The following is a 14,568-nucleotide window of genomic DNA, read 5'->3' on the forward strand; positions in this document are numbered from 1 at the left end:
GGATCATTTCATTCTTCATTAAATCACACGTGCACAACTATATACTCACAACTATTGGAAAACAAAGGTACATTTCATTTTGACTGCATCATTAATTGATTTTATTCTAATCAAATTGATTCATAGTAGTTTGGGGGCTATATGGAAACAATATCAGAATTAGGATGAATATAACCAGTATAATAATATTATATCATATTATATCATTAATAATGACAGCAAGTCCATTTTGTCTTCTTTTTGAATAATATGTTAAGGTTTCATTTATTCAGACAACTGCTTTTTCAGGAAATTTACTATGGATCTCCTGGTATGTGATGACAGTCGAAACATGAAGAAAAAACAGAAACAGAAGATCAACGTAAATTTCCTGAAAAACAGTTGTCTGAATAAATGAAATATATAATTATAATTAATTCATTAATAATAATTTTAGTATACTTAAATAATCCTTAAGAAACAAGTCTTACATTGGCTCCAAGTAAGAATACTGACATGACACTTATTTAATTATCGATTATTATTATTTATTTATTTATTTTAATGCAGATTTACTTGTGGCAAATGTGATGATCTCAGCAGAAATCTGAGATTGTGCTTCTTTATTTTTTTTATTATTATCTGTGACAGTAAAATACTGCTGGTCCATCAGATCATCGTTTTTGACGTCATCTCTCTCTCTCTCTCTCTCTCTCTCTCTCTCTCTCTCTCTCTGAGAATGTAAATAAAGCAAACAGTTTCCACATCTGGTTTTCACATTTTGTGTGCAGAGAACAAACGTGCAGCTATGGAATCACACAGTATGTATTTCCAATATAAAAGTTAAATGCATTCATTCATTGAATCGCTGCAGTTTCATAATATTTGTTCACCTTTAATGTAATAGATTGTGCCTTTATTATTAAAATGGCCCTTTGTACAGAGGCGTGCTACTATGGTAATATGTTCATAATCAAGGTAGTTTTTCCAAAGGCGACCTGCTCATGTTATGAAGACTTATTCCCCCCCACCCTTTTTTTTTTTTTTTTTTTTTTTTTTTTTTTTAAAGAATAAGGGCTTCTTTCATCCAGGCGCATGCAGCGTTTGTGCCACTGCTCAGAGACTCACTCTGCGTTTCATGGATCAGAACAATTCCTGATTTGTTGAGGGAGAGTTGAATAGCCAGGCATGTTTAAAGAGAAAATCCTCACTGAAATGAGTCCGACGGGCTGTGTTTTTCTAAAAGACATGGACGCCAGTGAAAATTGGATTTGTGATTTTGTAAAGAAAACCAAGATTGGTTCGTTTGTGTGTTTGGAACTGCTGCATTGTCCTTTCTTCTATGTGTTTTTTGTGTGCGTATATGCATGTAAACCAAAATGTGCCATGCGTTGATGCAAAGAAACATTCTCTATTCATAATCTGGGACCAGCATTTGGTTTTGTTTGGTTAAGGCCAGGCGAGACTGGGATTCTCCAATAAAAATAAATCTCAAATTAATTATGGCCTGGGGCGAGGGGCCAGACAGTGCATGCGTGCTGCTTTTTAGACGTGCTGCAGACTCCTTGTTTTGGCCCTTCGTATTTCAATCGGTTTCTTTTTAGCCTGAGAGAAGGAATGATCAGTACAAGTCTGCAGTCTAATAACAGCAACCTCAGCACTGCAGGCAGGCATGCATACATTCTCCAAGAAAAAAATAAAATAAATAATAAAATAAATAATAATAATAATAATAATATTAATAATAATAATAATAATAATAATAATAATAATAATAATAATAATAATAATATAGAACTGGCAACTTCCGTAGGAGCGCATGTGCGCAATAAGCAGAAAAAAAATATATCTTTACTCATGGATAAAAAGATTTTATACAATTTTTTTTTTAAAAATATTTTAAGATAACGTATATATTAGCTATAGTGAAATTACTTTAGAATAGAATGGAATAAGAACAAAAATAAATACTAAATAGATAATAGTGCAAAATGTAGGACATGCATCAATTAGTAAAACAACAACAGAAAAAGAAAAACCACAAATGATGCACAAATGACAAATAAAGGAAATATGGTTGGGTCATGGTTACAGTTAGTTAAACAGTGGTGTCTGTTTAATGATTTTTATGGCTATATATATTGTATTCTTAGGCCAATACCTCTCCATTAACATTAACATTCTATGTCTCCATACTGAAAATATTAACCCAGGCTAATGTATAAATGTTGAAAAGCTATTGCACATAAAGCGAGTGCTCAGTGTCCGCCCACCTCTGGCTTTCTGCCCTCAGTGAGACTCAGGAGCTACTGGCTCAGTGTGCGTAAAGAAATGTCTGGCTGTCTGGTCCCTGAGTCCAGATGTGTGCGGTTCACCCAAAGCAAAGTAGCTATAGACGATCTACCCATTGGAAAACATGCATTGTTATGATGGATACATCTCTTATAGCAGCCAGTGGATTATTTTATTCTATTTTGTTTGTATTGTATTGTATTTTTCTGAAAATTAGCCACTTCCTATATCTTATACGTTTTTAATCAATATTAATATAGGATCAATAGATTTGCTCTCTTTATTAAAAGTGATTAAACAAATTCCAACACTTGCAAGCCATCACCTCATTGTTATTGTCTATAGCTCAGATGTATTTCCAGTCATTAATGATATAATTGCTGTAATTCCAGACATTGGAATGTATAGTGGAAGAAAAAACACAAGACCTAAGCCAGCCACTGAAGAGTTAAACAAGGTGTCTCCCTTAATTACACGAGCCTGAACTGGCCTCAGGCAGGAGAAGCCTTGACCCTTAGCAGGATCCAGATGTGGTGGTCCCAAGGGTGGGGGCCCACTGCACCAGCAGACCCCCAAGTTGAGAGCATGAGACATAGCGGCCCTGCATATGCAGATTAACCTAATACTTATAGTGCCTAATAATGAAATAATAGACCACTGGCGGGGGGGAATAAAACCCATCAAGATTATTTTGTTCACAATTAATGTTTGCAGTTGTTTTGTTCCAGAATTAAGATTAATTAATGTATTTGAACCATATTATTTACCTTTGTAACGTGGCGTATTATTATTATTATTGTCTTTAGTATTTGGTCTTTAAAAAGGGTACAACAGGGAAATATAAACAAGTCAGATAGAAGATTTCAAAATAGAAGATGGATTGACATTACGTAACCATTCATTATAAAATGATGTTTTGTTTGTTTGTTTTTTTTGTTAAAGAAGTTTTGAATGTGGACTGTAAGAGCAGCAGACGCACACGTGTGGTGCAGACTCTCAGTTATGGTGCGGTCAGTGGATGCTTGGCTTTTTTTTTTTTTTTTTTTTTTTTATTAATGGTGTTTCAGGGAAACTTCCCAGAAAGCTGAAACAAAAAGAAAAAAGAAGTTACAACAAGCCTTTCCTTCAGTGTCCAGGTTTCTTTCCTGCTCCTGCTTTGATTTAGCGCTTCATCCACTGTGTGTAAAGTGTATCCCTGGTCTCACTTTCCCAGAGTAAATCTGTGAATGGGCTGATTTACTGATGGATAAAGGCAATGGACCGGATGGGAGTGTGAAGTGTTGGCATGAATTTAAAAAAAAAAAAAAAAGAAGAAGAAGAAGAAGAAGAAGAAGCACATTTAAAAAAAAAAATTAAAAAAAAATCTGAAACTTTGCTTTGGGTTAAAAAAAAAAAAAAAAAAAAAAAAAAGTGTGCAGAAAATTATTCCTGAGTGGAATAAATAATACTTTCCACACCTTCTAGTGAACCATGAGTGGAAAAGCTTAGTTAACACACAACAATCCTCAGTTAAAGCCACGCAGCACACAGGCAGCCATCCTGTAAATATTTCCGAGCCCAAAAAAAAAAAAAAAAAAAAAAACATAACAGTGGAGCGAGAAGTCAATTGTTTTCCCTGCTTATCTCTCTGGGACAGTATCCTGCTTTTTTTGAAGGCAGGGCTTTCGGTGACACACAGCTTCCTTCTCAACCTTCTCAACAGTGGTGACTTCACTTCCCAAATATAGAGGAAAGAAAAAACTCAATCCGGTAAAAAAGTGTCTCTTTCTCTCCGCCACATACCGGGGCACTGGAATTAACCAAGGAGCGTGTCATGTTTGGGATATTGTCGGGGTCCGCTGAAAATTGGGGAAAATGGACGGAACTATTAAGGTAAGGGTGGAGGACGGGGTGCAGGGGTTTGTGGGAGACTTCTTTTTTACGGAGTTGCGCCTCCTTTTTTTTTTTTTTTTTTTTTAAGCAATGGGCTGAATTGTCCCTCTGTGTCGGTCTGTGAGCTGGGAGTGGGACCTTCATTCTGGAGACGATGAGCGGCTTTTTTCTCTCCATTTAAAAGCGGTAACCAGATTTCCTTCCTTTCCTCTTTCTCTCAAAGTACCTACCCGTCTCTGACTTTCTCCTTTTTCGCCTCTGACAAAACGGTGTGGATTGTGGGGGAAATACGAATCACTCTTTTTGGTTTTTTTTGGGGACCGAGCGTATCCGCTTTTACGCACGCCTGTAAAAGTGATTATTAGCGGTTAATTCCTTTAAAACAACGCTCTACAAAGCTCTTTTACCTAAACCCATAGCCACTGCGTTGTTGTAATGATCATTCTTAGTGGATGTTTAAGCTGTAGTTGTGCCTGGATGTTCCGCTGGATACGGAGTCGAGCTGCGCAATAGTGGAGTCATGGCACGTCGCCCGGCTTCTGTCCTATGGGAGTCCCTTTGCTGCTGAAAACCCTGACATAATACAACAGAAAGTATCTGTACCTGCTACTTTAAGAAGAGTTGCTGGTTGTTTTTGTCGAGTTTTGTCACGTAAAAGCTGTCATTTGGCAATAACGCGCTGCAGTTAGTTTGCAACACTGCGAAACCGCAACGCTTCACAATAATGCACTGGAATACCGTTTTTCAGAGTTGCACAACTATTTTGAAACATTATCATGCTGCTGCTGCTGCTGCTGGTGGTGGTGGTGGTGGTGGTGGTGGTGGTGGCAAAGTACTGGTCAACGTTAACATTGGCTACCTGCCCCAGACATTCAAATTCCAGATGCATTATGGCTGCTACTGCTGCTGCCAGATGTTGAGTGGTAAACCCCCATTAGTCCTCATGCCTTATGGGTTGATCGGTTAAACAAGTGGAGGCTGAGGCAGAATCCTATAGCTGCATCTGTGTTTGCTCTCACTTTCTCTGAAAAGAAAGAAGAAAAAAAAGTGATGCGGCTTGTTTTCTTTTGGAAAAAAATAAAAAAAATAAAGTTGCTGGTTTGTGGCGTCTGGGTGTGGTGTGCGTTTAACTTTGGCCTGCATGTCAGAAATGTCTGGCTGCTGCTTATAATGTAGCTTATACAGTTTGGCCTGGAGGGTGGACGCAGTGATGCAGGAGGACGTAAATGCCTCAACCCGAAACATAAAGCTGTGTATAGTCAATGTTAGTGGCTGTGTGATGCATTTAAAGTGAACTAAAAGAAAGGAAACACTCTCCAGCCATGAGAGTTTCCTGCTCTCCACAATCTTTTCCTGACAGGTTTCCTTTTCCCTTTTAAAACAAAAGACAGGAATGACCACCAACCCCCCCCCCCCCCCCCCCACACCACACACACACACACACACACACACACACACACACACACACACACACACACACACACACACACACACGTGTCTGGATGTGAGGCTCTATAGCTCACACACCCCAGTCTGCGTCGTGACGCATTTTGATGAGATAGGGCTTGGCCAAACAGAGGTGCACTCCCAGCAGGTGTCACACTCACACAATACATCTAATGTCACTCACAGCTTCACCCATAGAGCAATATATATGTTTTCCCTCAAATTTCTGGACAAACTGTTAAAGAACAAGGGTATACGTAGGCCTATCATTTGCTGTTTGAAGAAGTGTGCCCAGTTACCGGAAGAGATTTAGGGCCAATTTTGATGGAGAGAATCATTTTGGCAAATCAAGCACCAAGTCGAAATGTACAATACCGTGATAAAAGTTGAAGGTTTGCTATTAAAGTCAAATCCATGGAAGCTGACTGGGACCAACTCACGACACGGATATACGACAACAGTCTTCATCCAAGCTGGCCTCTAATCTGTTTCCGTACAGCTCCTCAATAGCCACAGATGGGACTGATCCAAATTTGACTGGTTTTTCAGTTTTAGTTTAGATTATTTCAATAGGGGACAGGACAATTTAATAAAACACATTATTAAACATGAGTAAAAAAAAGCCAGAATTAGCCAAGGAGGCTATTTTTCATCTGTAGTCCCCTGGCCTTCTCAACTCAACTTTATGGATATAGCACAAATGACAACAAAGTCATCTCAGAGTGCTTAACAGAATTTAAAGTCTGTAGTAAGAAAGAGAAAAATTACCCAACAAATTTCTGAACAGATTAAGATTTTGGCAATATCTCGTCAAAGTCCTTAAATATTTTTTACAACGGTGTGTTTATGAGCTAAAAAAGAAAGAATCTCTCTGTTACTAAACCCAACTTATCGTAGTATATTTTAATGCATTTATTGATAAACAGCATTTTGTTGACAGCCACAATCTGCTGTTTGTCGTCATATTGGCTCTCGTCAGCTTCCGTAGATTTGACTTTTGTAGCAAACTGTCGACGTCGATCACAAGATTGTATTTTAAGTTCTTTTTGATCATTTCAACTTTATTCTCAAAATTTGAACTTTATTTGTGATATGCCCAAAATGATTTTCTCCATCATAATTGGCCCTAATCAGCTTCCGTTTACAGTAACCGCCTGTGGCTCTAACTGTTTCTTCACTGATGTGTGCAAGGAGCAGATACCAAAGAAAAGACAGAGTAAAGTGGTACTGACCTGTCATCTGAGAATGGTCTACTTCTATTTTTAATGGAAACCACTGCCATCTTGATAGAACCAGCACTTGCCAATCATAGCTCCAATTGCAGCGGCTGATATGTCACCGTATACAATGTCCAACAGTCACACTATAGTTTACCAAGTCCTTATCAGACTAAAGTGAGACATTCCCTCACTCTTCTACACTTTATCATCCACAGACTTGCTGCATGTGCTCTGCACAGATAGAGCGACGTGTTGCCAGTGTTCAGACTGGGATGGATCGATTATGGAATCACTGGAAAAACTCAATTTTGGCAGATGATTTAATGCTATGAAGAGACTACCAAAACCTAAACAGGAACGCATATTCCAGACTCTTTAAATTGACTTTAATTACATGGATTCAATAAATCAACGATGGACTTCAAATATATAGAATAAATAAACATATTTTTGAATATGTAAACTTGTGAATAATATTTATCATATGTTTTTCATTCTAAAACTATAAAAAACTACTTAAAAATACATTTTATCTTGTATATCACATTTAGTAGTCTACGTTAATCAAATCCTTTTAGTAAAATTGAACTCATCAAAGGCATCTCCAACTACATTTAGTATAATTCATCATTGGTGTGTGTATAGCACCTGCTTTTGGTGGGATCATATCTATTACAGCGTCATCAGCACCAGTATCATTGTGTGCTTATTCTGTCTGTTAATGGAAAATATCCACAAAGGGAAAAACGTCTGCAACCCTGCGAAAAGATGTTTTTCATTCAGCTCGAGATAAGTGAAAACGTTCCCCTCGCATGACATGTCTTATGTGAGATTCAGAGGATTTCACTTTCATTAAAGTGAAATTTCAGAGAATGCCACAGCAACATGTTGGAAATATTGATCAATGAATATCAAGTAGCGTCGTTTTCCCCTAGAGGCAGATATGTGGCACGTTGGAATGATATAATTCAGTTCTGAAGGATTAGACACGTCTCGGTTCAAGCTGTGCCATAAGAGCACATCAGCTCCAGATGTGCATCAGGACCAGGACGTGTCCTCGGCATATGACAGTCATATTTCCACTCTGTATTTTGATGAAGGGTTTTTATAAATCTTCTGAATAGCTTGTTTAATTGTTTTTGCGATGCTTAAAAAATGGCTTCTTGACCACCAATTATGTTCACGCTGACGGCCTTTTATATTATTTTATTTATCTCTTGTGTTTAGTCTGGATTAAGTCATTTGTTTGAACTGTGTTCCAGTTGTAAATGACCCAGTGGGAGCTGGGTTGTTTTATCAGTAAATATTTTGCTATTTGTCATACCTGTTTTCTTTTCTCGTGTTGTATTCTCTCTGTATTTTAATACCTTTTACATTTTAGGTTGCCTTTTAAAATCTAGTTTGGGACACCGGATGAAAACTAGCCTCTTTTGACTAACTCTGGCTTATTTACAGTCACATGTCTGTATATTAATGTGGCATTGTCCTTTTTAAATAATCAATACATTCAAATTCAATGCAAGTTATGGTTGGTTACTGTGACTGTCAAACTCCAGGGAGTGACGTGGAGTAGATACGCGAAAAGGTTTACTTCCGAGAGTGTGTTGAGTCCGTGCAATATCTGCGCCAGCCCTGAGTTTCTTGCATTTGTTTTCTTTAATAAACTTACATTGCTCCAGCTGAGCCACTGCTGAGGGGTCGGTGTTGCAATGACCTCCAGCGCTTCTGTTGAGTCTTCAGCTGTAGAAGGAAGCCCAGCACTCAGGGAAGATAGACACGGCATGGCCTGACAAGGGATTCAAGGGTCATTGGGTCTGGTGAATTTACAAAGATAGCGATCGTAGAGTATATAATTACAATTTAGTGAAATTATTTTGGAGAGTAGAATGTGACTTCTGTGGGTTACTATCAATATATGGGTTTTGTTTTGGTCTGTTTTGTTGAGAAATGGCCAGTTCTGGTAACAGGTACATTTTGAAATGTTGTTTTTAAATTAGGATATCTTTACCAACATCTTAAGATTCTTTCCTACTCCTCTGTGGGCATGATTGAAGTTGGTCTGTAACATCAACAGGAAGCTGCAGTTGCAAGGTGGGCCGTGTACACAAACTAGTGTGGATGCCAGACTGTGATAGGACCCATAACCACACATAATTACTGTAAACAGAAATACACAAGAGAGGGAAACATTGACATCACACGTTTCTGGAGTCATATAAGAGACTTGAGTCAAGTATGTAGATGGTTGTGAGGTGATAAGAATGATATTACAGTCAGAGATAAACTTGTTTCATAGCCCAAAAAAGTAATATTGTCAGAAAAGGAAAGACTGAACTTAAGCTTTAAATTTGAATTTATAGTTTAAATGAAAATACATGTCTTTTTTTTTTCATTTCAAAGGGTGGTCAGAGTATGTGAACCCCAAAGATGAAACAATCCCGCACAAGTGGTTGAAAAAGGAGAGGACCTTTTGTTTTACACCAATTCTTAAAATATTTGTAATTATAACAATAAAATACATAAACGCCCTATGTTATTATTTGAAAGACGGAAACTTTTTATTTTCCTACTCGTCAGTTGTGCCTGACTATTGCTAAATCAGATAAGAAGTCAATATAAAGGGCCCATGTTAAGTTGAATGGACTTTTCTGTGCTATAAACATCATAAAGTGCTATTTGGGCTTCATACTAATGCCTAAAGTGTTTTTTTCATTGATTCTCTCAATGGTTAGTTAGAGGGTGATTTGCTCCTTTCTTACTGCAGGGTGAGCACAAACACCTCGCTCTAATTTGATGACGCGTTCCCACTTTGATGATGAATTTCACGAGGCACTGAGCTGGAGAAGCCGCGCCTCCAGGAAGCTCTCTGCCGTGATTGACATGTAAACAGACACGCCCACGAAGGTGAGCATTTCAGCGTCTTTCGCGCAGTGCTATGTATTTATTTTCTACAGTCTATGTATGTACCGGTGAACGCCCCGCCCCCACGCTCTGTCTCGTGTTTATAAAGCAGCATGAGCTCTGCTACGGAGTGGGTGGGAGGAGGGCGGGCCATCCACTGGCCCTACCTCACTGTGCGGGGAGGAGGAAGTCAGTGTCGGGTCTATAGGCACGCCCACTCATGAATATGTGTAAGTAGGCTGCAAATCAGCCTGTTTGTGTAGAGTTGCTCAGAAAGTGACTTTTCAGAGGCTAAAACTGGAAAATACTATGTTTTTGGGATTTTTAGAACAAATGGAGATGGGTAGCGTGATACGGGACCTTAGTACTAAGTATTGGATGAGTGTAAAATAAGAAAAGAAAATTTGTTTGGACACCCCAGAAGGTTACCTGTAGGGAAATTTTAATGCAAGCTTCTATGAAAACATCCAGCCCAGTTTCACGGAGTCCGTGAAATGTTTAATAAGATTTTGTACAAAATAACTTCCAATTGAAACACATGAGTTTGAAAGTTGTGTCGGATTTCATGAAAAGTTCTTGTAGAGGAGCCAGAAAAATAAGAACAGATCAGGGAGACATGGTGGCCGCTATTTTACTCATCATACAGTTGCAGTGCAGGTGGTACAGGTCTTTCTCGTTGATTTTCCTCTTCTTCTCATTCACTTTGATGTCCTCCTAGATTCGTCCCCCATAAGTCCGCTGTCTCTCTAAATGAAATTATATTGAAGAATATGTGGAGAAAAGCACAATGAAAAACCTAAATAAAAAGGTAAAACCAAAATAATCGGGTGCGGGACCTAATGTAAACACTGCACTGCAATCAATGACTCAGCTTCACATGGCTGCTCCCTATGGATTGTATTTAAAGGTATATCATGGATAAAGTACTTCAAATGTTTTTTTTGTTTTTATTTTTAAATAAATGTGCGTATATTTTGTTTATTTGTAAAAAATTTTTTTAACACATTTTGTGTTTTATACATGCAAAGTACAGGTACCCTTCAATAATCACCGGCAGAGGTAGTTTTACTGCCTGGGTGAAAAGCAACTAATAAAAATAAATGTATAAATGAATGACAAATAAATGTCAAAGAGTTGTTAAATTGCAAAAAACTACACGTTAGATTTTTCATCAAATTGTATCCTACTGCCAAATTTCATTCAATTGCAAGAAAAAATTAACTGTCACAAAAAGAATAATAATAATATAATAAGTAGAATCTGTACAGAAACAATAGGGGCCTTCGCACTGCATTCAAAAATTGTAATTTCATTTCATTTGCAAAACTTCAGTTTGTTCAATATCTTGATGCACCACTATCATTCTTTGGTGGCACTAGGTATTATTGCATGACCCCAGTGGTTTTAGCCATTGTTTAAAACTAACAGACAAAGTCATGAAAGCAAGCTTGAAAGATGTCTTTCAATGTAACTGTTCAAAAATCTAGCATTTCCCTCAAACCTAAGCACTCCCCAGGGGCTTCACTCAAACTGCTCACAGCTACTCAAAGCTGGCCATAAAAATATCCCCCTCACTCAAAGTGAAAACACCAATAAATGTAGCTTTTTAACCTCAAAACTCTGAGAGCATGGTCTGGTTATATTTAGAGGTGTTCCGATCCGATATTGATATCGGATATCGGTCCGATATCAGCCAGAAAATGAATTTCGGATTTTATCGGACTGCATCTAAAATCACCGATATAAGCGCTCCGATAAAATTGACTGTGGTTCACACACCAACAAAGTAACCTACTGTTGCTGACTATTGTTCTCTGTTTGAGTGACATCACTTGATCACTTGATAAGTAGGAGTGTGACAATATCTCGATATGGCGATATATCACGATATATATTTTTTTCTTCGCACGATCGATTATCGATATGCTCGTGCTAAGTATCAATTTATTTTTTATTTTTTTTATTTAAGATTTATTTCATTATTTTCAAAACCTTTTCTGCTTTTTCACTAAAATGTGCAGGTACGTCTTCACATACATTTTGTCACTGTTTGTTGAAGGAACCAGTATTTTGTTTACTGGAATATTGCACTATAATGGTGTCACTGGTAAGAAAGACCCTATTTTTTTGAGATTCCTATTCATTAGCATGTTGACACTTATTTACAGAAATGTTGCACTAAAATAGTGTCACTGTTCATAGGACACTTTTTCAATGTATTGTCTTTCAAAGATATAAAATAAAAATTGTATTTTTTCACTTAAGCTTTTTTTCTTGTTACGTCATAGATAATCATAGATTGACTTCTGACCAATAATCGCAGTGTCGTCATATTGTGAGATAATCGTCATCGTGAGCTGTGTATCGCATATCGTATCGTATCGTGAGGTACCCAGAGGTTCCCACCCCGAAAAATAAATAATAAAAGTATGTATGATTTGTGCTGATTTCGTATCGAATCAATATTGGTATCGCCCGATACGCAAGGCTGCTATATCGGTATCATATCGGAAGTGAAAAAGTTGTATCGGGACATCCCTAGTTATATTGATGTTATGTGACCTGTTGTGTCTGATATACAGCTCACATTTGACGTTGTATTTTTCCCTTTTACCTCCAGGAGGCGCTATCAGTGGTGAGTGAAGACCAGTCCTTATTTGAGCCTCCATACGCTGCTGCTGCCCCTCTCCCCAAAACAGATATGACTGCATCTGGCACACAGGACTACGGCCAGACCCACAAAATCAACCCCTTACCTCCACAGCAGGAGTGGATCAACCAGCCAGTGAGGGTCAATGTCAAGAGAGAGTATGAGCACATGAACGGATCCAGGTATACATGACACCTCTCATACCCACCATTTTTAATTTTTCATTACATTTTCCCCACAACATCCAAATTTGCATGAAAGAGAAAAAAAAGAAAAAAACAAAAAAGAGCACTACACTTTTCAGCTGAGAGCATTTCTAAAACTGTGTGTGTGTATGTGTGTGCCTTTGTGCGTGATTGTGTGTTTGCACAGCAGAGAGTCTCCCGTGGACTGCACTGTGGGTAAATGTAATAAGCTAGTGGCGACCAATGACACATCCCAGATGACCTATGGAAGCTACATGGATGAGAAGAATGCTCCTCCCCCCAACATGACCACCAATGAGAGGAGAGTTATCGTACCTGCAGGTAGGAAAAGCAGCAAAACAATGAAAAATGTGTGAATAATAGTTCATGTTAGGACATATTTTTGTGTGGTGGATTCACTTCATTATTAAAAAGAAATGCATTTTATGCCCTCGAGCCGTTGGCGGAAAGTTAATGTATAGCATGAAAGAAAATTAGGGATCGACCGATATGGAGTTTTTTTAGGGCCAATGCCGATACCGATTTTTTTCTTTTCAATATCCTTAACCGATGATCGATACGGACTGACTATTTTCTTGAGCCGATATTTGTAGCTGATGCTTCTTTTGCTCCCTCAATTTACATCATAAAAATTATACAATGATAACAAATGGTACAAGTCTCAATTTATTGAAATTTACAAAGGTGAGGTAGAACGACAACAAGTAAAAAATATTTCTGCTCTCTGTAAATAATGCGGATTCTGATACACGTGGAAAACACAAAAATTGGCGAATAATATCGGCCGGCCGGTGTATCGGTTTATCACTACAGAAAAATACACAAAATGTCACCAAAGACACAAAATCACTCATAACACACATTACATTACAGAAAATTATACACAATTGCTCCACACACACTACACACTTAACGGCTACAAAAATACACAAAAAACCCCCCACAAAACAACAACAAAAACCCTTTGTTCTTTCCTGTGTTAAGGCTCAGATCGGTCATTGTTCTAAAGGCTGACATAAATGTCTATAATTTGGCTCTCACTGCTATAAAGGTTACCCATCTGCATTCTATGTTTTTTTTTTTTTTTTTTTTAATCTCAGCTGTCTTGCTGCATGAAGCATTGCTCCAGTGTTTATACCATCAACCTGATCATGACTGAATGCATGCAGGATGAAGTGTTTGCCAGATGAAGCTCTCTCATGAGTTCAGTGGTCCATTGTGTGAGAAGTGTAATGGTTTAGTCTAGCAAGTGCATTTTCAGACACTAAGCCAATAGAATGACGGTGTTTTACCCACAAATTACCAGATGTTATTATTTAGACTAAAGCTAAAACACAGATTTTGTGAACCTTTGTATTGTTAAAGTTGTTCCGGTGTTTGTGCTTGGAAAAAAATCACCACATACAAGCCAATTTTTGACTATTTCAACAAACTGTCGTTGATATTAAAGGTCAGTCCTTTTTTGTTTTGTTTTACCAAAACCAACACAAAACACCAATCAATGTGAAATAACTCAAAAAGCAAAAATGTGCTAATCCCGACAAACTCTTTACCTTTTCTTTTCTTTTTTAAATTTGACTATTATACTCTCAATGAAATCTTAATAATAATAATAATAATAATAATAATAATAATAATAATAATAATAATACATTTTATTTGTATAGCACTTTTACAGTGCTCAAAGATGCTTTACAAAGATAAACAATAAGTAAAAATACAGAGGCATAGACTTAACATTGCATGTTTGGCATGATATACTGTATATGAATATCTTAAAACAGACTTCATTTTATACTTAATTTGATCAAATCACTGAAATATTTGAAATTTGATATGTAGTGGTTTGTACATCGGCCTCAAGAATGTCCTGGGTTCAATCCCACTTGGATCTTTTCTTTGTGAAGTTTGCATGTCTCTAAAGTCTCTAAATTGCCTGTAGAAGTGAGTGGTTGTCTGTCTTTGTTTTGCCCTGTGATGGACTGGCACCCTGTCCAGGGTG

The 14,568-nt window shown here is 37.6% G+C and overlaps 1 protein-coding gene across 7 annotated transcripts in view; it reads left to right on the forward strand.

Annotated features, from left to right (window-relative positions):
• Positions 1–14,568, forward strand: part of fli1 (Fli-1 proto-oncogene, ETS transcription factor) — a 37,173-nt gene that overhangs the window by 1,712 nt on the left and 20,893 nt on the right. For 3 of the 7 annotated variants that reach the window (XM_028464707.1, XM_028464708.1, XM_028464705.1), the window contains exons 3-4: positions 12,331–12,542; positions 12,733–12,887. In XM_028464707.1, coding sequence (XP_028320508.1) covers positions 12,331–12,542; positions 12,733–12,887 — 367 coding nt within the window. Of the gene's footprint in view, positions 1–3,918; positions 4,144–4,243; positions 4,330–12,330; positions 12,543–12,732; positions 12,888–14,568 lie in introns of those variants that run through there. The other 4 variants (XM_028464709.1, XM_028464710.1, XM_028464711.1 and 1 more) reach the window with 4 other exon arrangements.

The sequence above is a fragment of the Gouania willdenowi genome, chromosome 13, assembly GCF_900634775.1.
Source record: "Gouania willdenowi chromosome 13, fGouWil2.1, whole genome shotgun sequence".
Classification (NCBI taxonomy): domain Eukaryota; kingdom Metazoa; phylum Chordata; class Actinopteri; order Blenniiformes; family Gobiesocidae; genus Gouania; species Gouania willdenowi.